At 55.4% G+C, this 23,221-nt stretch overlaps 1 protein-coding gene across 1 annotated transcript; it reads right to left on the bottom strand.

The window, feature by feature from the left end:
• Positions 1–682: 682 nt before the first annotated feature.
• On the bottom strand, positions 683–22,114 carry Foxo6 (forkhead box O6). Its single transcript, XM_042681494.1, has 2 exons — positions 21,406–22,114; positions 683–2,841 (listed from the first exon to the last, which is right to left on the bottom strand). The coding sequence occupies exons 1-2, from the start codon at positions 21,817–21,819 to the stop codon at positions 1,579–1,581; spliced, it is 1,677 nt and encodes a 558-aa protein (XP_042537428.1). The 5' UTR covers positions 21,820–22,114; the 3' UTR covers positions 683–1,578.
• Between the last annotated feature and the right edge of the window lie 1,107 nt (positions 22,115–23,221).

The following is a 23,221-nucleotide window of genomic DNA, read 5'->3' as shown; positions in this document are numbered from 1 at the left end:
CAAGTTATCCTTCAAGGCTTCACTGAGACAGCACCCCCCCACTCCACCAGGTTCCTTCAGGGCTGAGATCCTACCCATACTGCAATCTTGGTACAAGGACTGGCACTTAATAGGTGTTAACTTAATTCCTTGCAGGAATGGGTGCGTGCAGGGCCTGGGCTGAGTATTACACAGTTTTCCTCACTGTGGGGGCTACCGTGCTATAGTAAAAGACCAGCAAAACAAGGCTACCAAGGTTGAAATGTGCGCAAAGCCACAGATCTGGTAAAGGGAGGGAATAGTTCCAACAGAGGCTTTTCCAAAGGCTCCCCATCCCTCATCTTCTTAAGTTATTTTCCTTCTCTGACCTTGTTTCTGTACAATGGGAACAAAACCCATGCCATACAAAACCTAGATGAAACAAGTTCTCAGTAAATATCTATGTTCCTTCTTGCCAGACTCCTCAGGCTGGAAATTTCCTGCACTCACATGTTCACAGAAACAGGTGCAGAGCTCCACAAGGCACATCTCCAGCATGAGAAATTCAGCAGGCGCTTAACCAATGTGCTCTTCATCAGCTAATGCTGATACATATCCAGACACAAGGCCACAACAGCAGCAGGCACAGGACCCCCACCCTATACCCAATCACTTCAGATTATTCTCCACCTCCACCACCTCCTGCTAGCCCAACGCACGCGGGAAATATTTAAAACAATTTTATTCATGAAAATATGCTGTACAATGCACTCTACACGGCCTTGACACGGCACACACGCACACGCACACGCTGACGGCACGGCCACAGTACACTGCCTACTATACGCGCTGGGGAAGCCGCACCTACCGCCCGCCCCCAACTGGACACTTATAAATATGGGAGGGGCAGGGACTGGCAAGGAGAAGGGGTCATCAGATTAGGGAGTGGATCTGGAGCTGAGGCCTGCTGGAGAGGTTGTGACTTAGTACTGGAGGTATGGGGACTGCAGAGTTGAATGACTGCGGGAGAGGAGATGTTGGATGGGAGGAAGATGGGGAACTATGGGGTTGAGGGTGGTGGGAAGGTGGCTTAGGGCTGGAATAGGACTACTCAGGTGGATGGCCAGGTAGGTGTGAGGTTTACAGAGAGTGAGTTTTGCTGGCTTCTAGTGGTGAGCCTAAGACCAGTGAGGAAAGTGTCAGTTGAGAATCAGATGGGAGATTGTGTTGGCCTGTTTGTCATGCCTCCACAGAACAAAACTGAAGATGTAGAGATGCCCCTACCCCATCTTCTAGGTGGCTTCCCCATCCAGCATCCACACCAGGGGGCCCACCTTATTCCTTTCCACTCCCCCCCCTTGGTTTGGGCCTCTTCTCCCAGGCTTCTGGCCCTGGGAGGAGGAAGGGGGTGAGGGTTTAGGAGTTAAAGCAGGAATGGTGGGGGTCCCCAGCAGCTCACTCCCAATTCCCTCTGCCATCAACTTTTGAAGGAGGTCTCTAGCTGGCTGAAGCTACCCGATTCCTCCTGCGCAGCTGGATAGGGGGTTGGGACCTAGGGATCAGGACGGGAAGACAGAGGTCCCTTGGGGAGGGGACCAGGCTACCCAGGAGGGGAGGCCCTCAGCCCGGCACCCAGCTCTGGTTAGGGGGCGGGGCCCCGGCCAGGCCGGGGGGAGGTGGAGGCAGGGCTGAGTCAAAGTTGAAGTCCATTTCGTCGCTGTCCATGAAGTCATTGAGGATGATGGACTCGACGTCACACTCAAGGCTCCCGCTGAACATGTCGAGGTCCAGGTCTGCGGGGAAGCGGTCCGGAGCGGCTCCCAGTGGTCCTGCGGCTGCGGCCGCATAAGGCCCGGGCAGCGCGTCCAGCAGGTGACCGCCGGGCGGGCCCCCGAAGGCTGCAGCGTGGCCGGGCGGTGCCAGGCCCGGAGCGCCCGCCTCGCCGGGCAGCGTCATAAGGCTGATGGGGTGGGCTAAGGCACTGCGCGAGGGCGCCGGCGGCGCATACGGGGCCGCGCCCTTGCCGGGGTAAGCGGCAGCCGCACCCGCCAGCGCCAGCTCCCCGGGCGCCCCCAGCACGGGGCCGGGTCTCGGCGCGGGCGGCGGCGGCGGCAGCAGCGCGGGAAGCGCCCCCGGACGGAAGGGCGCGGCGGTGGGTACAAAGCTGGCCTGCTTGTTCTCCTGGATGGTCTGCATGGGCAGGCGGCGCAGCGCGCCCAGCGCCTGCGGCCCGAAGCCCCCGCCCCCGCCGTAGGCACCGCCCTTGCAGCTGCCAAAGTAGGCCGGCGTCCCGGCGCGGGCCCGGGGCCCGTAGGCGTCCGGCGAGCCGTCCAGCAGGGCGTCGGGCAGCCCCGCGCCGCCGCCATGCAGGCCCAGCGGGCCTCCCAGCTCCGCCAGGCGCGGCAGCTCACCGGGGCAGCGCGCGCCCAGCGCCGGCGACAGCGCGCTCGCAGGGCTCGGGTACATGAGCGGCGACGATGGCGCCAGGGCCTCCAGGGCCTCGTCGTCCTCTAACTCCGCCGCCTCCCCGAGCAGGGGTCTCCCGCCCCCGCGGAAATCGGCCCACGCCTCATAGTCGTCGCTGGCGTGCGAGGCCGGGCTGGCGGCCCACTTGGCGGCGGCAGGCAGGGGCCCCGGGGCAGACGCACCCGGGGGGCTGTCGTCCGGGCACCGATCGGGTACCTGCAGCTGCTTCTTCTTGCTCGCCTTGCCCTTGATGCGTAGGAACTTGGCCCCGTTGTCCATGGACACGGCCCTGCGCCGCGGGGTCTTGCCCGTCTTCCCGCCCTCAGGGTTCAGCATCCACCAGGAACTCTTGCCGGTCCCCTCGTTCTGCACGCGGATGAAACGCGTGTGCAGCGACAGGTTGTGCCGGATGGAGTTCTGTGGCCAGAGACAGGGGCACGGGTGGAGGAGGACGAGGTTGGATAACGTGATGGGAGGAGGAAACAAAAAACAAAAACAGGAGAGAGAGAAAAGCCAGAAGGGGACGGGAAAGAAATAGGGAAGACAGAGGGAGGGAGTTGGGAGAAGAGGGGTTTGCAGGTGTAAGTACCAAGTTGGACAAATGTTGAATACCCATCCTCTCCCACAAACCGCTTCCGCGCACTCCCACCCTACCCCACCCTGCCCTCAGGGCGGGGCTGGGGCTTTTGGCCCTCCCCTCCCCCCCCCCCCCCCAGCCCCACTCCCTAGGGCCTCTGATCCTGCAGGGGGAAGCGGTGACAGGAGGCCGGACCCCTTCTCCCCAATTCAGCCAAGCCCTTCGCAGGGCTAGCCAGGCTGCCACCCTGCCCTTCCCCCCCCCCCCCCCCCCCCGCCCCCAGCAGATTATGTAAGGGCTCATGCCGCCGCGGCTCATTTGTCCGCCCCCCTCCCTCCCCAGCCTGGCATGGCGCCAGGAGCCCGAAAACCCAGGGCTCCAGAAATCAATCTCGCGGTGACTGATTAAGCCCTGTTTAGAACTAATTGCTCTTTCGTGTGTGGGGAGAATAAATTACCTGCTTTAATTTCGTGTCTTTAAAATGCAACTGCAGGTAGAGAAGACTGTTAACCCTTTGCTGGGAGGGTCTGGCCAGGGAAAGGAGCTAGGTTGGGAGACCCCAAGGTGGGTATAGAGGTGAGACTATGGAGATTCACCTTTATCTTCTCTGAGCTCCTGCAAACTCCAAAGAGGCCTTGGATATTAAGAAGCCCTTCCAAGGGCCACCTGTGGCCATGGAGACCTTAGCCAGCTCCTACTGTGATGTCTAGCAAGCCCAGCTCTCCAGCCATCCCTTCCTACCCACTGGCACAGATCTGCCCTCAAAATGAGGCCTGCACACTCCCCATCTCCAGGTAGACCTAAGCTCAGAGATGCCAAAGTATTTTGCCTAAGTCTCCACTTCCCTTTTTTTTTGGGGGGGGGGGGAGGAGGTGGGGTCCTTTGTGGGGCTTGAACTCTGGGCCTGAGCACTGTTCCTGAGCTCTTCAGCTCAAAGCTAGCTCTCTACCACTGGAGCCACAGCACCACTTCTGGTTTTCTGGTGGTTAATTGAAGAGAAGAATCTCACAGACTTTCCTGCCTAGGCTGGCTTTGAACCACAATCCTCAGATCTCAACCTCCTGAGTAGCTAGGATTACAGGCATGAGGCACTGGAGCCCTCCTTCCACATCCCTTTCTGCAGTTCCTAGGCACCTTCACCTTTGCCACCCTGCCTGTATCTTTATCTTAGTTCCTGCACTGCTTTGACTAGGCCTATTGTGGGGACAGAGGAACCTAGAGTTGAACTTGGGCTGGACCTCCCTCTCACCTGGTTGCCTTTACCTCCCTGCTTAGATATTTCTTTGCAAACAACATGGTTTGTCTATCAGAGGACTGGGCAGGATGCCCAGGTCTTTGGCCACCTACCTGTGTGACCATGGTTGTATATCAATCTCTGAGCTACTCTGAAAAAATGGGCTGGAGCTGTTAGCATTTTCTATGAGCAAACTGTAGTTTAGTGTTGGTGAGCACTCCAGGGGCTTGTAAACGGTTGTTGTGCCAGAAGACCTTACTTCCTAGGTCACTCCACAGGCCTCCTGTCACCATCTTCTTAACATCATGCCTGAGGACAGTTGCCCTGAGCATCAACCACTAAGGGTGAGCTAGTATCACCCATTTAATCCACCAAACTCAGGCATGATGTAACTTGCCTACAGTCCCAAAACTAAGCAGTGATGCCAGGCACCATCTAGTTTTGCCCATTCATGGATTTGCTCCTAAAGCTTCCAGTCTACCCAGACCCACCCTAACTTCTCTCCTGCTCCTCTCCACCCACCTCCAGAGGTCCTTCCTGCTTTCCAGGATACCCTCCACTGTTAACTAGCCCCAATTCCAAGTCCTGAGTCAACCCCCAAGGCACCTGGCTCACTGTCTCTGGCACTTGTGACTTGGAAGGCAACAGCTGGGACTTGCCAGCCTTGTCCTGCCTTAGCCTCTCTTGGGGCCCTGTGAGGAGGGAAGCTTGACCCCCAGGGAGTGAGTCCCTCAGGTAGATACCCCCTTCCCGTTCCGCCCCTGCACCTGGCTCCCCAGCCCCTCCCCACACCTGTGCTCAGGTCCTCTGAGGCCTCAGGTCTCTTCCCCCACAGGACTCTCTGGATTTCCAGAGGCTCCACCTCCCACCTCTCCAGTCCACCAGCTGGAGGTCCTTCAGGTCACACCTCTTTGTTAGTGTTACTATGTGCCAGCTTGGCCTAGAGTGCTTTTGGGGAGGAGAAAGGATGCTATAGCAGGTACCAGCACTTAATCAACACTAGCCTATTCATCCCTGGGCACTCCAGTTATCTCATGTAATCATTATGTCAGACTCTCGAGAGTCAGGGATTGGGATCTCTAGCTCAAGATGAGGAGAGAAAGGCTCAGAGACTGAGTTGCCAAGATCACACAGCTTGTTGGGCACCAAGCCAAGTACTGATTTCAGGTTAATTTTATGCTGAATTTAAAGGATGTTACATTCTGTCAGAGGGAAGGGAAGAGTGTCAGTGAATTCCCAGAGATTTTTGGAAGTCAGAATTCATGTTTTCTTCAAACTTTCCTTGTACAATATTGCTAGAAGCCAGTAGGGTAAGATGACTGGGGACAACATTGCAAGATTAACATTTCTAAGTCCTAGTGCTTGCTTCTTTAGAATCCAAGGGAATTTTGCATGCACTTCATAATATACCTACTTTGTTTGACAAATACATTTTTAAAGAAGTTTCATATTACTCCAGATATGCTTTCAGGTCCATGAAAGTTTGCTTTCTCCTCCCCTGCTCCCCTAACCCAACCAGGTGCCTGAGAACTCAACCCCCAGCCTGACACCTTGGCTGGTTCAACTCAGGAAAAAGAAAAGACTTGCCCAAGGTGGCCCCAGGAACTGTGACACAGAAAGGATGTGAGCCCAGGCCTTGGGGCGGGGGGAGGGAGGAAAGGGCCCCAGCAAGGTACTCTTCCTACTCCACCAAGCCTGACCTTAGAGCACATCCCTCCTCCTTCCTCTTCAGCACTCAGTTGTTCTCCCCAGAAAGTGATGACATGGGCCAGGTGTACTCCAGGAACCTTTTCAGTTTGACACTGAAAATTCTTACATCATCCAGTCTAGAGGTTCGCCCTCCCCTCTCTCCGTCTCTCTCTCTCTCAGCTGAAGTGTTACACATTTAAGCCCCTGAGGTGTAAATAGAAATACGCGGGGTCCAGCCTTTTCAGCACTCTCCCTTTCAAAAACCATGGACTTGGGCAGGAACAGATTGTGCAGGCCATTTAGGTGAGTGGCAGAACCAAGTAGGTTGACAAGCCTTGCCCAGGGTCTTGCAGGATGAAGGGAGGTGGCTCAGAGCTGAGTGAGGAGCAAGGCCTACCAGCTCCTCAGCTGGGCTCTATACCAGGCATCACCAGGGCTGTGCCCCCTGAGATAAGTGCGGGCTATGCAGCCCAGCCACCTGGTACTAATCAGAGCTCCTCACCAGGCTCCAATGGCAAGCACTAATCACAACTCTCACTTAGCCACAAGGCCTCTTGGGAGGCCAGAGGCCATGGAGGAGGTAAGGGAGGTAGAGGAGGGAGACACCTCCTCTGCCAGGCAGCAGTAACCAGGCTCCCTCTTAGAGTCACCTAGCAACCCACCACCACAGCCACAGCCCTGGCATGCCCAAGCTCCCCTGGTGCCCAGACCTGGGCTTGGCTTCTGGAGTCTCCCAGACCTACACCAAGGCCTGGTGCATGCTCCTTTAGGAGATAGGAACTCTCTATTGAGGCTCCAGGGAGACCTCTGGGGGCAGAGGAAAAGGACAGCGATTCCATCTCATGCCCACCCCATTCTCCTTTAGAATCTGGGCAGGAAGAATAGCCTTCCCTCCTCAGGACCCACCCACCAGGGAGAGAAGGCTGGCAAGGCAGACACAGGGCAAAGTGCATAGGCTCTGGTATTGGATCTGGATGCCAGTTTCTGCCCCAACACTCACAGTATGCCCTGGGGCAAGGTACTCAAAAGCTCCAGGTCCTCCATAGACCTTCTACCCTCACTTTCTACAGCCACATAGCAGAGCCAGCCTGGGTCTTTAAAAACCTGGGATCAAAAACAAAAAACAAAAAACCTGGATCTTATCCAATCCTCACCAGATCCCAGATGAATGAAGGCCCTGCCATGGCCCACAGACCCTCCAAGATCTGTCAGACATCCTTCCTGCTTCATATTCCTTCTTGTCCCTCCAACTTTCCAAGTAGGAAATGCCCACAGAGACTTCTTCTCTTTGTTCAAACGGGTCTTTTTTTTTTTTTGGTCCTGTCGTGGGGCCTGAACTCTGGGCCTGGGCACTGTCCCTCAACTCTTCAGCTCAAGGCTAGCGCTCCACCACTTGAGCCACAGCACCACTTCCGGCTTTTATCTTTTTGCTTATGTGGTGCTGAGGAATCGAACCCAGGGCCTCATGCAGGCAAGGCAAGCGCTCTACCACTGAGCCACCTTCCCAGCCCATAAATGGGAATTTTTGCAATAAGGCCCATCCTAGCCACTCTTTAAAAAAAAAAAAAGTTTCTCTTCCCTGACATTTCTTGACCACTCCCTTAGAAAATGATCACTTTCTAAATTAATACAGGTTGAGTATTTCTAACCCCCAAACCCAAAATGTGATGTGTCCCCAAATTTGAATCTTTCTGAGTTTCATGGTAGTAAGTTTTGGATGCTCAACTGGTGAGGTCTATACAAATATTCCAAAGTTCTAGACTCTGAAACACTTCTAGCCCAAGCATTTCAGATAAGGGCTACAACCTATGTACTACTTATTGTCTGCTTTAGCCATTTTCTGACTGTCATATGAAAAATAACTCTCATGAGGATAATGACTTTACCTAATTTTTTTTTTTACTGTTTTGGCACAATAAAAAAATGTTTGGCACATCTGAGGCACTTAAGCATTGATGAAATAAATGAATGAGAGTAATACTATGTTGTAAGGGGAATTAAATGAGATGGCCTTAGCCAACGCACAACAGCAGCTTTTCCAAACTAGGTTGAGAACATATGACAGGGTGAGAAGCAAGCAGGGTAGTGGAAAGTTGGCTCGACATGATGCTAAGAAGGAACTAAAGAAGGGGGAAGGATTTCTGGGACAGCTGAACTGGGGCCTGGTAGGGTGCACAAACCACTACCTGCTCCAGACCTCCATCTGCTCCACCGATGGACCCGGGATTGTTCACACCATGGTCTCTCACCACTCATACACCTAGGTCAGGTGACACTCCCAGCACCCCTGTGGGGCAGAATAACCTTGACCTTGCTGATAGTGCCTCCCTCATAGACAAGATCTGATCCATCTGATGGCAGAAACTCATCTATCCAGCAGGACACCCTCATCTATTCCCAGGACACCTTTCGCCCACGAGCAGTAATGCATTCATCTGACAGCACAACCCCATTTATCCAGCACACCAGTCCCATTTATCCAGCAAGTACAACCTCATTTGCTAACAGCACTCCATTCACCTGACGGGCCCCCTCATTTATCCAGCAGGACACCCTCATTTATCGTCCAAGTCGGACACGCTCCTTCCTCCTGTGGTGTGGCTGTGTTCTCTGATGGTGCGACCCGACTGATCCAGCAGGATGTCATCTCTCCTACAAGTACACTTCATCCCCTGACAGTACAACCTCATTTATCTAATAATGCTGCCTCACCTTGCCTCCAAGTACCACCTCATTCCCTGACAGTACAACCTCGTTTATCTTCCAGTACAACCTCATTTCTCCTCCCAGCACAGCTTCATTCCCCGACAGCTCAACCTCATCCAATCTCACTTCACCAGCCATGGACCTGCCAGGCCTGTGAGGCAAGAGTTAGGGGGGTGGGGGGGTGGGAAGTTCCACCATTTGCTGTCCCCTGACTACAGGGAGCTCCCCGGTGCTACAACTGTGTCCAGTCTTCCCAGGCCCAGAAGAGCCCATGGACTTGTGTTCTAGACAGTCTGGCCTAGCCACAGCCCACTATTGCCTGACTTCCTTCCTGTTTTGCCCCCACTACGATTAAGAAAAGTCCATAGGAAGCAGGGTCTGGTGGCTCATACCTGTAATTCTAGATATTCAGGAGGCTGAGATCTGAGGATTGTGGTTCAAAGCCAGCCAGGCAGGAAAGTCTATGAAACTTTTTTTTTATCTCCAATTAACCACCAGACAACCAGCACTTTGAGCCATGGCTCAAAGTGGTGAGCAGTAGCCTTGAGCAAAACAGCTCAGGGACAGCACTCAGGTCCTGAGTTGAAAACCAAAATCACAACAACAACAAAAGCCTAGAGGACAACTTCGGGATCATGATCTACCATGTTCTCTGTGCCCTCTTCCAGTGCTCTGATTCTGGGCAGGGGGTGCTGGGAAAGGTTACTCTTTCTAGGGGGGTATAAACACTGGTGTGCTGGTAAATATTTAACCACCACTCCACAAGGGAAAATCCCCAGATTGGATTTGTAGCTTTTGCTGCTCTCTGTGGTGTGGATACTCGCATCGTAGTCCATGTGAAGCTGCCAGCATGATGTCACCAAGTGCAGAACTAGGAAGAAGCATGCACGATAAATCTCAGGAGTCAGTGTGAGCCAGCTCTAGCACACCACCAGTGTATGCTTCCAGTTCTGAGGCAGGAGAAAGGCGCCACCTGCCACATGCCAGGCGTAGGCGAGCCTTTTATCCTACAAGTATGCTGTGACTAGGGTGGGCTGTTTTACGATGGGGGAAACTGAGGCTCCAGTGGGTTAAATCACTCCTCATACCCTAAAGCTGGCCAGATAGAGAGCCAACTTGAGGGCTTGTTGACTCCAAAGCCATTTCTCTTCCAAACCCTCCCCCACTGGTAGCAGGGGGCACTCCACTTTGCTGCCCACCCTGGGCACCATCTCTACTTTGGCTCTCAAATCTAAGCTCTCCTGGTTTTCATCAGAGACAGAAAATGCAAACCTTGTGTTTCCCACTTCCACTGACCCTGTGCTACCTTCTGGCCTCTGTTGAGCCTGGGGGAATCCCCAGATTCCCAGAGTTCAGTCCTGAGTCCCCCCAAGATCGAATGTGGAGGCCTCTCCAGGGTAAGTTCTCTTTTTAATAGAGTCTCAGTTCAGTCCCTCCTTTAGGAGATTAACCCTGCTTGTCTGATGGGGATAATGACCCCCTACTTCCTCAGAGTGGACATCCTGTGGGACTCTGACCCCTCCAGGACTCCTCCCCTCCTCTCCCTTCCTGTATGAAAAAAGGGCAAGGGCAAGGGGTGGTACCCCAACTTCATTCTTGTGACATTGAACCTCCATAGCAACAACTCCAATAGCCACAGGGAGACTCACATATCACGATTCCCATCCCTCCCTGTCTCAGAGCCCCAGAGCATCCCTCATTCTGGTCCCTGCTCCTCATTCCATGCTGCTCCAGGAACATACATCTGTGTCTGACTCCCTGTGGTGCAGCTGGGGTGTATAATCTAGGAGGACTTCCTGTAAGAAAGGGTAATAAGGATGGCCTGAAGGAGGTTTCTTGAGTACTAGGATCTGCAGTGGAGGAGGTGTAAAAGGGCAGTTGAGCCAGGCGCCGGTGGCTCTTACCTGTAATCCTAGCTACTAAGGAGGCTGAGATCTGAGGATCTCAGTTCAAAGCCAGCCCGGGTAGGAAAGACCGTGAGACCTTTTTTTTTTTTTTGGGGGGGGGGGGGCGGGTCCAGTCGTGGGGCCTGAACTCTAGGCCTGGGCCCTGTCCCTCAGCTCTTCAGCTCAAGGCTAGCACTCTACCACTTGAGCCACAGCGCCACTTCCCGCTTTTTTCTTTTTGCTTATGTGGTGCTGAGGAATCGAACCCAGGGCCTCAGGCATGCAAGGCAAGCGCTTTAACACTTAGCTACCTTCCCAACCCGGCCGTGAGACTCTTATCTCCAATAAATCACTCAGAAAACCGGAAGTGGCACTGTGGCTCAAGTAGTAGAGTGCTAGCCTTGAGCTGAAGAGCTGAGGACAGCGCCCAGGCCCAGAGTTCAAGCCCCATGACCGACCAAAAAAAAAAAAAAGGCAGCTGAGAGCACAGGCAGATGCCAACAAGTACTGTGCTCAAGATCAACATGGGTACAAGTGGCCAGCCAGGGTCTTGGAGAAACCATATGTTGAAGCAAGGCATGAGAAGTCAGGCTGTGGTAACCCCTTCTTCTTCTGGGAGAGGTGAGTTCATGCAATCAGCTCCAGCAGCTAAGAAACCAGCAACAGAAGTTCAAGTTCATCCCTGTTCTAAATCCCATGGCTTTTTCCTTGTTACCCCTGGACTTGGGTCCAACACCAGACAAACACTCAAGAGCCCGTGATGTCATCCTTGTCCCTTTCTCTTGCTATGGCCAGCCTATGCGTCTTGCTGATCCCCTCCTTAAGTCCAGAGGACTCTCTGTCCCACTTCAATCCCAACTATAGTGCTACTGCAGAGATCTTACTGAAGACTAGACTCTCCCTGTCTTGAGCCTGCTTCCCTATTTGACTCCTGAGGCCCTCAGAAGTCAGAAGGCAGGATTAAGCTCTTGGGCCTGAGATTTCTTTGCAGGTTCAGCTCAGCAAACTTCAGGCCAGTGCTCCACATCCTGCCTACCCCTACCAGGGTCTTACCTGGGCCTCCTTCCTATCTTCTGCCTGTAGCTCTCAGCTCCTGTTATCTTTTCCCAACATTTTCTCATTCCTCAAGAGGATCCAGCAAGGTAGAAGGAAAGGACTACCTTTTTGCTATTGTTCACTTGTTTTTTAAGACAAGGTCTCACTATGTAGGCTGACCTGGAACTCATGGTCTTTCTACCTCAGCCTCCTCAATACAGTGCATCACTATGCCTGGCTAGGACTACCATTTATTGAACATTGCCATGTGCTGGATGCACAATTACTACCTTGCTCAGTCTCTGTGGCAACCCTATGAGATAATTTACTATTCCCATTTTATGATAAGAAACTAAAGTCTCATAGTCTAACGTAGGTGTAAGTGTAGGAACTCACATCCAGGGCCCCAACTCCTCTCCTTTGCCCTTAGGTGCCTCCAGGGAAGATTTGAGACCAAGCAGCTCTAGAGTAGAGGAGGGGCAGAGGATGTTACACTGTCTCAGCAACCCCTAACTGCAAAGCCTGGGGCTCCTCTAGCTGGAGCCCCTCCCTCACATAAGCAACACCTCCCTACTTCTCCACTCAGGCCCAGGGAGCAGCTGTGGTGACCTCACTCAGCCTTGCCCTGAGCCTGGCTCTGGGGAGGGCCCAGCAGCTGTGCCCCAGCCCTGCAGGCTGGCTCCTGGGGAGGGGGGGAGGAGGAGTGGGCATAGCGCCAAGAGAACCATCTGCTCTCCCAGGGGCACGGCCACCCGCACAGGCACTGGCCTTGCCCCCAAGGGCTGCCCTTGGCCCTCTGTCCCTATGCCAAGGGGCTTCTGGAGCCCAGGGCAGCCCACCCAGACCGAGGCACCGGCCTCATTTGCCATCTGTCTTCTCCCAGAGCCTCAGAGGTCCTTCAGGACATGGAGCAGCCATGAATGTCCACTGAAAAATGAACAAGTGCTCAGGCGAGTGGCAGAGGCAGAGGCCAGAGGCAACGGCTGGGTGTGCTGAGGGCTGCGGCCCCAGCACAGGTCTTGTTGGCTAGGAGCCCTTACTTCCCTCCTGGGGCCTCCATCTCCACACATCTGCTCAGCTGGCAGGTGCTGCTGGCAGAGGGCAAGCCCCTTCCCCCACTGCCCAGCTCAGGTTACAAGAGGCGGAGGTGGTGAGGCCAGCTGAGGACAGGGGAGGGGACAGTGGGGAGAAGGAGGCGGCCTCGGAGCTTCCCAGAGTGTTGGGGGGGGAGGGAAACTAGGAGCCAGAGAGGGAAAGGCTTTGCTCAAGGACACACAGCCTGCCAGGGAAGCAAAAAAGCAGCTAAAATCTTAGGGGCAACAATCCTAGATTCCAGGGTGACCTTGAACAAGTCACTTTATCTGGAAAAATAAGGAGCCTCAAACCCACTATTTGTCTCCCCAAGGCCAAGAGGCAGAGCATTGGAGGTTTAAAAGCTTTGGGCTGGACTAAGGGCAGGCCATTTTGTCCTCTGTCTTAGAGACTAGAAAGGTAGGTAGGTAGGGATAGAGGGGGACTTCTTTAATACATACACCTATAAGGCAGTGCGTCTCAGGGGTATGGTAAGGGAGCCCCCTCCACACAGCAGTTCCAGTCCTTTCTTAGAGCAAGGAAGGGCAGTAATGACATCTGCTAAGACTTCTTGGGGCCTTTATATTCATCTTCCTCTAATCTCCACAATGAAGCTAATGGAGTCCTATTACTATCCTATTTTTTCAGAGCAAGAAGGAGGCTCAATTGCCCAGCACCTCACAGAGGGTAAAAACTAGGTTCTGCCCATTCCCTTGGCCTCCCAGGATCCTAACCACAGGTTTCACCTAATTCCTAACAGTACAAAAGGGGGCTGCAGAGATATCAAGCTGGCACCTTGGGCTTTTCCAGCCAGCCTCCACCCAATCTCAGGCTTATCTTCCCTGCGCCTTAGGACCAGGACAAAATTGGGTGCCTCCCTACCCTCATCCCCAGTCTTCCTCTTTTCCCTTCCCCCACTCTCTCCACAGCACTCGCAGGTGATTTTTCTGTGTTATCTCGGTCTCCCCTATAGCCTAGAATGCCTCCTAAGCTTGCCACTCACTCATTTCTACAGCCTCCTCTCCTGCTGGGCTTCCCAAAGTCTTAAGGGTTTGACCTCCTTTGTCAGGTTCCCCTCCTCCACTCTGAACACATATAGCTGATTACCTAACCCTGACAGCCTCAATCAGAATGTCCTCCGACCTCCCAGGTTTGACAAGCCCCTCAAGGTCAAGGTTCAGTTCCCTTTGAGAAGCACTGCCCACCTTAGGTAACAGATCTGCAGATCAGGGGGGCATCGGGCTGGTCTGCTGCTATCCTGGGAACTGTGTGGGAAAGGCAGCCAGGAATGCAGGGCCATTCTCCAGGCTAGAAGCCTCAGGGCTAAACTGCAAAGGAGGAGAGATGATGATGGGGGGAGGGGAGAGCACTGGGCTAGAGTGGAGCTAACCCTGGGGAATCCCATTTCTGCATTCTTGATGGCATCCTGTTAGAGCCTCTTTATTTTTTTCTCATTCTGAGTTTCCTCATCTGCAAATATGGATGGATAGTAACAATACCAGTGTCACAAGGTGGCTGTGAAATGAAAATGAAATGGAAAAATGTATGCGTTGGCACATGGTGAGTGGAATGCTAAGTTGGAACCGTTCAGAATAGCTAAGGTGACTAGAAAGGAATGGAGCTAGGGGCCAGGTCTGGAGTGTAACCCTAGGGCCCAGGACTGAATCAGGCTGTGCTAAGCTATGTGCACCCTGCACCTATTTTCTCCCTGACTACCAGAAAGCCAGCAGGACAGGATAGGGACTGTGATCCTTAGTTTCTTCACCATGCCAGTCCCAGAGAGGCTGGCTGAGCATTTCCCCTGCTCCTCTTGCAGCTGAGGCTGTCTATAGCAGAACAGTGGCCGTGGCTGTGGCTCCCTTCTTTCCACCCATGTCCTATACAGCATGACTCCTAAGATATGAGGCTGGGTGTAGGTGCCGGAGCAGTAGCTCAATCCCTTTATATTCATCCTTCAAACCTTCCAATCCCTTTATATTCATCTTTCCAAACACATGGATAGAATAGTGGGTCCCACTAGGGAAGCTGGCTTGGAGAAGAAACTGGTCTACTTTGGGACAAGTAGAGGGGAGCAGGCAGGAGGCCAGGAAGCTACCACCTCAGGCATCAATCCAGAATGATCCATTTCCAGACATACTTAAAAAAAAATACAGATTCCAGCTGGGCGCCGGTAGCTCATGCCTGTAATCCTAGCTACTCAGGAGGCTGAGATCTGAGGATCACAGTTCAAAGCCAGCCTGGGCAGGAAACTCTGTGAGACTCTTATCTCAAATAAACCACTAGAAAACTGGAAGTGGAAGTGGTGCTGTGGCTCAAGTGGTAGAGCATTCACTTTGAGCTGAAGAGCACAGGGAAAGCACCCAGGCCCAGAGTTCAAGCCCCATGACCAACCAAAAAAACAAACAGATTCCAGAACCCAAACTCTGAGTCTGACAGAAGGGATGAGATAGGCACTGGTAACTTGGGCTGGTGCAAAGCTTCAAAGTGATTCTGGTCACCAGCCAGGTAGAAATTGTTGAGATGTGTTCCAGTCCCTTGAAGATAGGTCTACAATCAAACTATCTAAGCACCCCAACTATTTTCTGCTAGGTGTCCCAAGGCAATAGCCACAGAGAACTGGTAACAAGGGCAGTGGGTGTAGATTAAGCACCCCAGTGTTGTCTGGGTATGAAGGTGGCAGTGCAGGGTGCCTGAGATCGGAGGGAGCAAGAAATATGGATGGGTGCAGTGTAGACAGTGATTCAAGAGGATCGAGGAGTTCCAACAGCATGGTTTGGGCTTGGCTGGCCCTGGAGAGCTCTAGAGTGGAGCAGGGACTTAGGGTAGGAGGGCTAGCTGTGGTGCAGCATTGAGAGATGGAGAAGAAAGGCAGAAGCAGACATGTCTGCATCTAAATCCAGGCTTTGCAACATCCCAGCTATGTCTCGATTTCCTCAACCAGAAAATGGGGCAATTAATGCATATCTGACAGGACCCAGAGATTATGTGTGGAGGGCCCAATTGACTGCCTAGCACCGTCTCTTACTCATTCCCCTTCCTACAAGAGGCATCCCTCTGAGACCAGAAAGGTTTCTCTTAGCAAAGAGGGAGGCCCATGGGGGAGGGATGTGGGAGGCTCCTCCCCTACACGCCACCTGGCCCCCCTCCCACCTCCACATATGGGTTGGGGGGTGGGGAGAGGCAGCAAACAGCCAAACCCTCCCAAACAGGAGTTGGTTTCCATGGTAACTAGGGTGCCAGGAAAAAAAGGGGGGGTGCTCCAAATCCAGCTGTCCCCCTGAGCACCATACCCAGGCCCAAGAGCCTGAGTTAATGCCCACCCAACACCCTGAACTCTCCATATGCCTGATCTGGGAGCCAGCTGGGATTGCCATGAATGTTCCTTGTTATGCTGGGAGAATAGTTGCCACTTGGGTATTGCCTTGGGCAGGGTGGGCCTCTTTAAGCAGAAGTCCCAAGTTTAAGACCATGCACACCTATACTGTCCATTAGAAAGCCCTCTCAATACTACGTGCCTTGGTCCAAAGGATCCCTTACTCTCCTAGACCCAAAGGGTCAGAGACTGAGTTAAAGCTCTCTGGACACTCAGGAGGACACAGAACGGAAACAGGAGAGGACCTGGCTCCAGCTCATGCTCACACTCAATCAGGTTCCCCACAGGAGCTCTGTCCTCTCTCTCCTGGATCTGACTCCAGTGATCCCAAATAGTGACAATAGCCACACCAGGGACCAGAAGGATGTGCAGGGTCACAGTTCAGCAGTTCAGGAGGTTGAGCTGCCAGTCTCTTGGAAGTGTGTTAGAAGGGCGTGGGGGCAGCCAAAGTGGGCACCATGTTATTCCACTACTTTCATCCTGGAGGAGGAGGGGTGAGCACCAATCTAGGGGGAGAGGGGGGCCCAACCCACTTCCCAAGTGCCCAGCCCCAGGTGGGAGGCGGACCTACAAACAGGAGTAGGGAGGGGTGGGTGGGTCAGTTCTGAGAGGTCAGGGAAGATGAGAAAGGGCTCCCTTTACAGCTGAAGCACTCCCATCCCAGAGGCTCACAGCCATTCATTTGGGCAGTTCATGAGCACCCCTTCCTCAGCCCTCTCAGATAGACCGGAGGCCCCACCCAAAGAGGGGAAGGCAGGCTGCAAGGAACAAGCTCCTCCCTCATTCAAAGTCCAAATCCAAGTCCTTCTCCCCCTCCCACACACCCCCTCCGGAGTCCACCCCAATGGCACAGGAAGCGCTGGAGTTTGAGGGTCTTCCACTTCGGAGGTCCGTGACCTCAGGGCGAGTCATGTTCCCACCGGGAAGGGTGGCCCGGAGGATTTGATGGGACAGGCCCTCTGCCAAGGCCTCCCTGTTCCTCTGCCTCCCTTCCCACAGCACCCACCAGGATTGATGCTGAAGCCCTCAGGGCCTGCAGAGAGGGGACCCCCGGACTCACCGAAAGTGGGGGCTGAGGGCGCTGAACTTTCGAACCCGCAAACCCCCCGCGCCGTTCATTACCTTAACGCGAGTTAAAAATAACCGTCTCATCTCTTTAAATTAGTCTGTCTGCAATTACCGCCTGGCACGGCGCTGCCCGCCATCGTCCCGCTGGAGCGGCGCCAGGTGGCAGGCGGGGCCCTCACCCTGTCTGTCGGTCTGTCTGCCTGCCTGCCTTCCAGCCCCCACCCCTCCCTCCGCCGCGCGTTTACCCTGGAGGCCCCCGGAGGCCCCTCTTGGAAAGCTCCCCAACTTGTGCGGGGGGCCGGCAGGGAGCAAGGAGTCCGCGGGGATCTGGGGACTGCGAGGGGGCTGGGGGGGGGGGGCACGCGGCGGGGGAGGGGCGCCGGGAGGCCCGGGAAGCCGGAAGGGCCCGCAGCGCGCCAGCGCTAGTGGGTGGGTGTGAGCAGGTGGCCGTGGGAGTCTGCCGGGCGTGCCAGCAACTGTGCCAGGAGCGGCTGGCACGGGCTCGTGCCCAGGAGGCGGGCAGCTGCCAGCCCCTAGCTCGTGCAGTGAGAGGGGGTGAGGACACCCCTAATCGGGGCTCACACCGCCTCCTCCCGCACCCCCACCAGCCCTTGGGGCTGGGGATCCCCGAGGACAAAGGAGGAGGAGGGAGCCCTGCTAGAGCAGACTGAGGGGGGGGGGGGGGAGGGTGATCTACACTCACAACCACTGTCTGTAGCAAGACCCTGCTCCTGTCTTTCCTTTCAGTTCCCTACCCCACCTGGAACCTAACCGGGTGAGGACCTGGGCCAGATGGGGGGCTGGGAGGTGGGCACCGGCCTTCGGATCCCACCCTCAGCAATCAGGCTGCTCCAGCCTGCGGGAGAAGGGAAGTCCCCATCTATGGTGTTCTTCCCCTTGGGGACTGGGGGAAAGGAATGGGAAACGCCCAAACCTGGCCTGGTAGCTCTCAAAGGGGCTGGCAGCCAGGAAACACAAAAGGAGGCAGAACAACTCCAGAGGCCCTGGGTAGAAGCAGCAGCAAGACTAGGAACAGCTTGGAAGGCTTCCTGGAGGAGTCGTAGGCCAAGGGAAAGTGAGCTGGAGCATCTAAAGAGTGTGGAGGCTCTACCCAGATTTCTATACTCTTAGAACACAGGAGAGGTGTCTCCTGTCCAAACCCTGATCTAGGCCTGAGACCCTCCATCCCAAGAACATGACCAGCCCCATTGGTGGGATTTCCAGAACAGCCTCTTTCCAGGTCTGGGTCTGATTCAGGTGTCCTCAACCTGCGGTTGGCCCTGCCTCCTCCAACCACTGTCCAAAACCCCACTGGACTACCTCTCTACATCACAGATAGGACCACAGGGCAAAGGTCTTCCCTATCCTACTAAATCCACCTTTCCGATGCCACTTCCCTGCCAGTCAGGAATCTCTAGATTCCAGCCTAGCATACCCATATCATTTTCTAAATCCAACATGCACACTTCTACCTCCTGCCTTTGGATGTATAGCCAACAACCAAATTCTCCCCTAATCCAGAGACGGCCCAGATTAAGTACAGCCCTCCATTTGAAGACCCACCTGGTTCCCCAGGATATTTAACCTACCTTGGGGAGGGGGTAGCTCCCTAGAATATTTAACCCACCTTAGGAAGGGGGTGCTACTTCACCCCACCCCCAGTCTGTCTCAAAACAAAGGGCCTGGGTGAGAAAAAAGGCAGGACCAAGGTCTCCCGACCCTATGGAATGCAGGCTTTCACACACCCCAGGGAGTCAAGTGCAACACTTTTGTGGGGGAGGGGAAGAAGGAAGGACTAATGGGCCCTAGGCCTGTTACCACAGGTGTACTGCAGTTCCAGTCAACCTGAGATTATCAGGAGATGAGAGGCGGGAAGCTGCAGAATTGAGAGTGCAAGGAAGCCTCTTGGAGGTCTGGGGACACAGGACATGGGGCAAGTCTCCTCCAGTGCTTTACCAGGGCTTAACTTTACCAGGGTTTAACCAGAGCAGAACTCAAGCCTGAGGTTATTCTCTAATGCCCCAGCCCAGAACTGGAGCCTGGCATGGGAAAATCAGTGTGTCCCCAGCAGTATAGTGCAGTGGCAACCACATCCAATGGGCAGCTGGGAGAGCTGGGCCTTTGTCCAGGGCCTGCTCTCTTCACTGAGATCTTCAGAAGAGTTCTATCACACTCCAAGGCCTCAGTCTCACAGTTTGAGAAATGAACTCGCCAAGAACACTCACACCACATTTTAGGATTTATATCTGCTCCTGCTGGAAAGCCTTAGGCATCCCCTTCCACACCATCAAGACCTTGTTCCAGAGGCTTGGTGGGACCTTGGAAGGTAAAACCCCTGGATTGGAGTTCAGCTTTCCCATCTTCTAAGTGTGTGACTTCAGGCAGCTTACTCTTCCAGTCTGGACCTCATCCTCTGTAACTGGACGTAGCAAATAAAACCCATCTGAGGGTTGCTGAGAGCATTAAGGTTATGTGAGAGGCCTGGCACAGAGCTTGGCCTTGAGATGCCCAAGGAACCACAGCAATCTATTGGCTTCAGCCTTAAGTTCCCCTTTCCCATCTTTCTTCACCTCTTTTCATCCACCTAGTCTGGCTGGAGCTCCACCTCCAGCATGAAGCCCTGGGGGGGAGGAGGCTGCCCTGGTCCACAGCACTCTTCTCAGGGTTGCTGTGGCTCACTGCACTCTCCTCAACTCCACATCCTCTATACTATCCACACATCCCTCCACTCTCCCACACACTGATGGCTTTTTGATGCCAGACTCTGTGCTGAGTGATGTGGCCACAGAATGACACCAATGCTGCCATTGTCTTCCAAAGGTGAGGGAGAGTGGGTGAGTGAGATGAGACACAAGTAACTAATGTCCACTGCAGGTATTGGTGAGGGCCAGAGAAAGAGGAGTCCTAAGCCAAGTAACAAGGGCTAAGGAGGGCTTCCTGGAGGAGGAAACATCCTTAGAGTGACACTAGGGTGGGTAGAGGAGCAGAGGAGGATAGGGTGCAAAGCCCAAGGGCAGGACACACTTAAGAGGAAGCTGTGTTTTGTTTTGGTTTTTGGGGGTAGGGGAGGTGGATCCAAGGGGACAGAAAAGGAGATTGGGGAAGGAGACTCATGTCTACTCTAGTCTGTGTTCCTGCCCCATAGTGGGCCAGTGAAAGGCAGAAGAGCTGCCAGCACAAAACCTGAGAGTCCAAGTCAAGACACCCAGATCTCCACAATGCTGCTGTCTGTCCATAGGCCTCCCCTCCTCCACTGGCACACCCACTTCCTTGGACCCTGCACCCTCTTCCTTGGAGATAGACATGCCTCTCCCATAGGGAGCCTGGCAGCTTACCTCCTAGGCACAAATCCCCCTCCAACCTCACCCCCCAAGGCACAGACTACCCCCATTTTCCAACAAAATGGAAAAGGAGATGGGTCAGGAGGCCACAATCCAGTCAAACCCCCATCCCTGTCTTCTTCCAAGATGCCCCAACCCCAAGCTAAGGTCTCCCTGGGTTACCCCAGCCCCTCCCCCTCCCCCTAGATGTCTTTGGGCTCAAAAAGCCAAGAAGGTGGAAGACAGGTTGCCTAGGGTGGGAAGGGATCAATCTCCAGTGCTAAGCATCCCACCCTCCCACCAGCAGGGGTCATCACTGCTGTCCCCCTCTGCTGGTCCAGGTAAGGGGTGAGGAGAGCACCTGCCCCACAGAGAACTCACATCTCAGGTCACCTGTCACACTCCCCACCCCAGGCTGGTCTAGTGCCCCAGGGTGAAGGGAATGAACTGTGGACACACGGCCTACAGTACTCATCACCCCTGGGCCAGCTCCAGAAAGCACAGTGGAGAGATTTGGGAGGGAAAGCAACCAGTGGCCCCAAGTCATGACCACAGCTCTTAAAAAAAAAAGAAAATAGAAAAAAGAAAAAGAAAAAAGGTATCCAGGTATAGTGGATAAAAGGAAGTAACACAAAGCAAACTCCAAGGAGCTAGAGGGTTCCTCAATGTCAGTGGCCTGGGCAGCATGGGTTCCTACCATCACGCACACGCGCGCGCGCGCACGCTCGCGCGCACACACACACACACACACACACCCAGGATGTGGTAGGGATATTCCCCAGGGACCCCTCAAAGCGGCCGTCCCTTGTCACCCTGCCAGACCTCCCACCCCGCATCCTTCCTGGCGAGGGAGCACGCACACAGCTGCTCCCAGCACGCCCTCGCCTGTCTGCCGGACGGCCCCACGCCCTGGGCGCACACTCCGTGACCCCTAGGGGTGGCCCAGAGCCCAGACGCACCTAGCAGCCCCCGAAAGCCCGAGACGGCGGCCCTAGCCTCCCTCCCCAGCCGGACGCCCCCACCTTCCAGCCTGCCGAGCTGTTGCTGTCGCCTTTATCCTTGAAGTAGGGCACGTAGCGGACCATCCAGTCGTAGATCTGCGAGAGCGTGAGCCGCTTGTCCGGGGCGCTCTCGATGGCTTTGGTGATGAGGTCGGCGTAGGACAGGTTTCCCCACGCGTTCCGCCGGGAGCTCTTGGCTTTCCGCAGCGGTCCGACCTCCGCGCCCAGCGGCGGCGCTGGGGCCATCGAGGGGGCCGTCGCCCGGCGTTCCGGCCCGCAGTCTTCGGCGCCCTCGGCCACCCCAGCGCCCAGCGCTCCGTCCTCGTCGCCCGCCAAGTCGGGCTGCGGCAGGGGCCAGGTACACGAGCGCGGCCGGCTCTGCGGCGCGAAGTCCGGGTCCACGTCCACCTGATGCGCTCGAAGCTTCGCAGCCATGGTCCCGCCCGGCTCGGGCGAGGAGGGGAGGGAGACTCCGAGGAGGGTGGGCGGGCGGCTCCGGGATCTGCGCGCCCCGGGGAGGCCCACGGGAGGGGTCCCTGGCGGCGCCGGCTCAACCGCGGGGCGCCATGAGCCGGGGCGCTAAGGCCAGGGGCTGGACGCGCCGGGGAGCACGGAGAGAGCGAAAGAACCCGGCAGTGAGGGGGCGGCGGCCCGGGAACCCAGCGGGTGCACACCTCGCCCAGCCTGGCTTCTAGCACCTGCCGCCTGCCTGCGCCTGCAGCCACCACCGCCACCGCCGCTGCCGCCGCTCCCCGGGCGCCGGTCCCGCGTGCGGGCCCTGCTCTCCCGGGACGAGGCCGGATTGCACCATGCCGGAGCCCGAGCCCGTGCCGGAGCCCGCGCCGCCGCCGCCGCCGCCCGGTGAATGCCGCCGCCGCTTCGGCTCCAGCGCCAGCTCCCGCGCCTGCCGCGCTCAGCGCCGGCTGCACCTCGGGATGGGCGGGGGACAGGGAGGGGGGCGGGCCCGGCGCGGGAGGGGGCGGGGCGAGCTCGCCCCGGGCCGCGGAATCCTCGGTCGGCCGAGAGCTTTAGACAGCAAACGGGTACGAGGGCGCGGAGCTCCCAGCTCGGGGCGACCCAGCCTAAGCCCCTGTGCGCCACAGCGCCGCCTACTGAGCGGGGGAGAAGAGGCGGGCGCGACCCCGCCTCCGTCCCGGCTCTCGGGGAGGGGGTTCTGTGGAGGCGGATCCCAAGTCCTCCCATTGGTCCGCTTCAGGAGCGTTCCACCCACTGGCTCGAAAGGATCCCTCCCAGAAGCGCGTCAGCAGGTTATTGTTACAACCCGGGGTTTCCCGGGGCAACGGGAATGGGGCGGGACTCAGAGCACCGGTCCCGCCTTCTGCCTCCTCCCGGAGGAATGCCCCGCCCTCTGCTTCTAGACCCCTGACGTTTCCAAGTCGTCTTTCTAACAACCTGACCAAGATGATCTGACACTCCTTTCTCCTTTGTGGCCCGGACTGGTCTAGGAAAAAGGAATGATCTGAGAATATCTGGGTTCTGAGCCAATCTTTGCCATAATCCTGACTTCTCCATCTGCAAATGGGGTCTTTGTGGTGCCTGTGGGCACAGTTTAGAGGTTTGGTTCTCAAAGTTCAATGTGTAGCAGAATTATCCTGGTGCTTGTTAAGACAGATCACTGGGCCTCAGTCTCTGAATTTTCTGCTCTGATCGGTCTGGTTTGGGGAAAGACTGTATTTCTAACAAGCTCCCAGGTAATGCACAGCCCGACCATTCTTTGCAAACCACTGTCTTAAGAGTCTGTGGGAGCTTTCATGGGTGCTATTGAAAAAAAAAAGTGTTCACCCAAAAGTTCAGGGTGTTTGGAGAAAAGCTTCCT

This window comes from Dipodomys spectabilis, unplaced genomic scaffold (genome assembly GCF_019054845.1).
Source record: "Dipodomys spectabilis isolate Male_0828 unplaced genomic scaffold, ASM1905484v1 ptg000002l, whole genome shotgun sequence".
In the NCBI taxonomy this organism is placed as follows: domain Eukaryota; kingdom Metazoa; phylum Chordata; class Mammalia; order Rodentia; family Heteromyidae; genus Dipodomys; species Dipodomys spectabilis.
Note: the sequence above shows the minus strand (reverse complement) of the source record. Positions and strands in the feature narration are given on the sequence as shown.

Excerpts from the sequence above, each read along its gene's own strand:
- Foxo6 (XM_042681494.1), bottom strand. The coding sequence starts at position 21,819 with ATGGCTGCGAAGCTTCGAGCGCATCAGGTGGACGTGGACCCGGACTTC. Across the intron at positions 2,842-21,405 it reads ACAGCTCGGCAGGCTGGAAG|AACTCCATCCGGCACAACCT; the intron begins GTGGGGGCGTCC and ends CTCTGGCCACAG.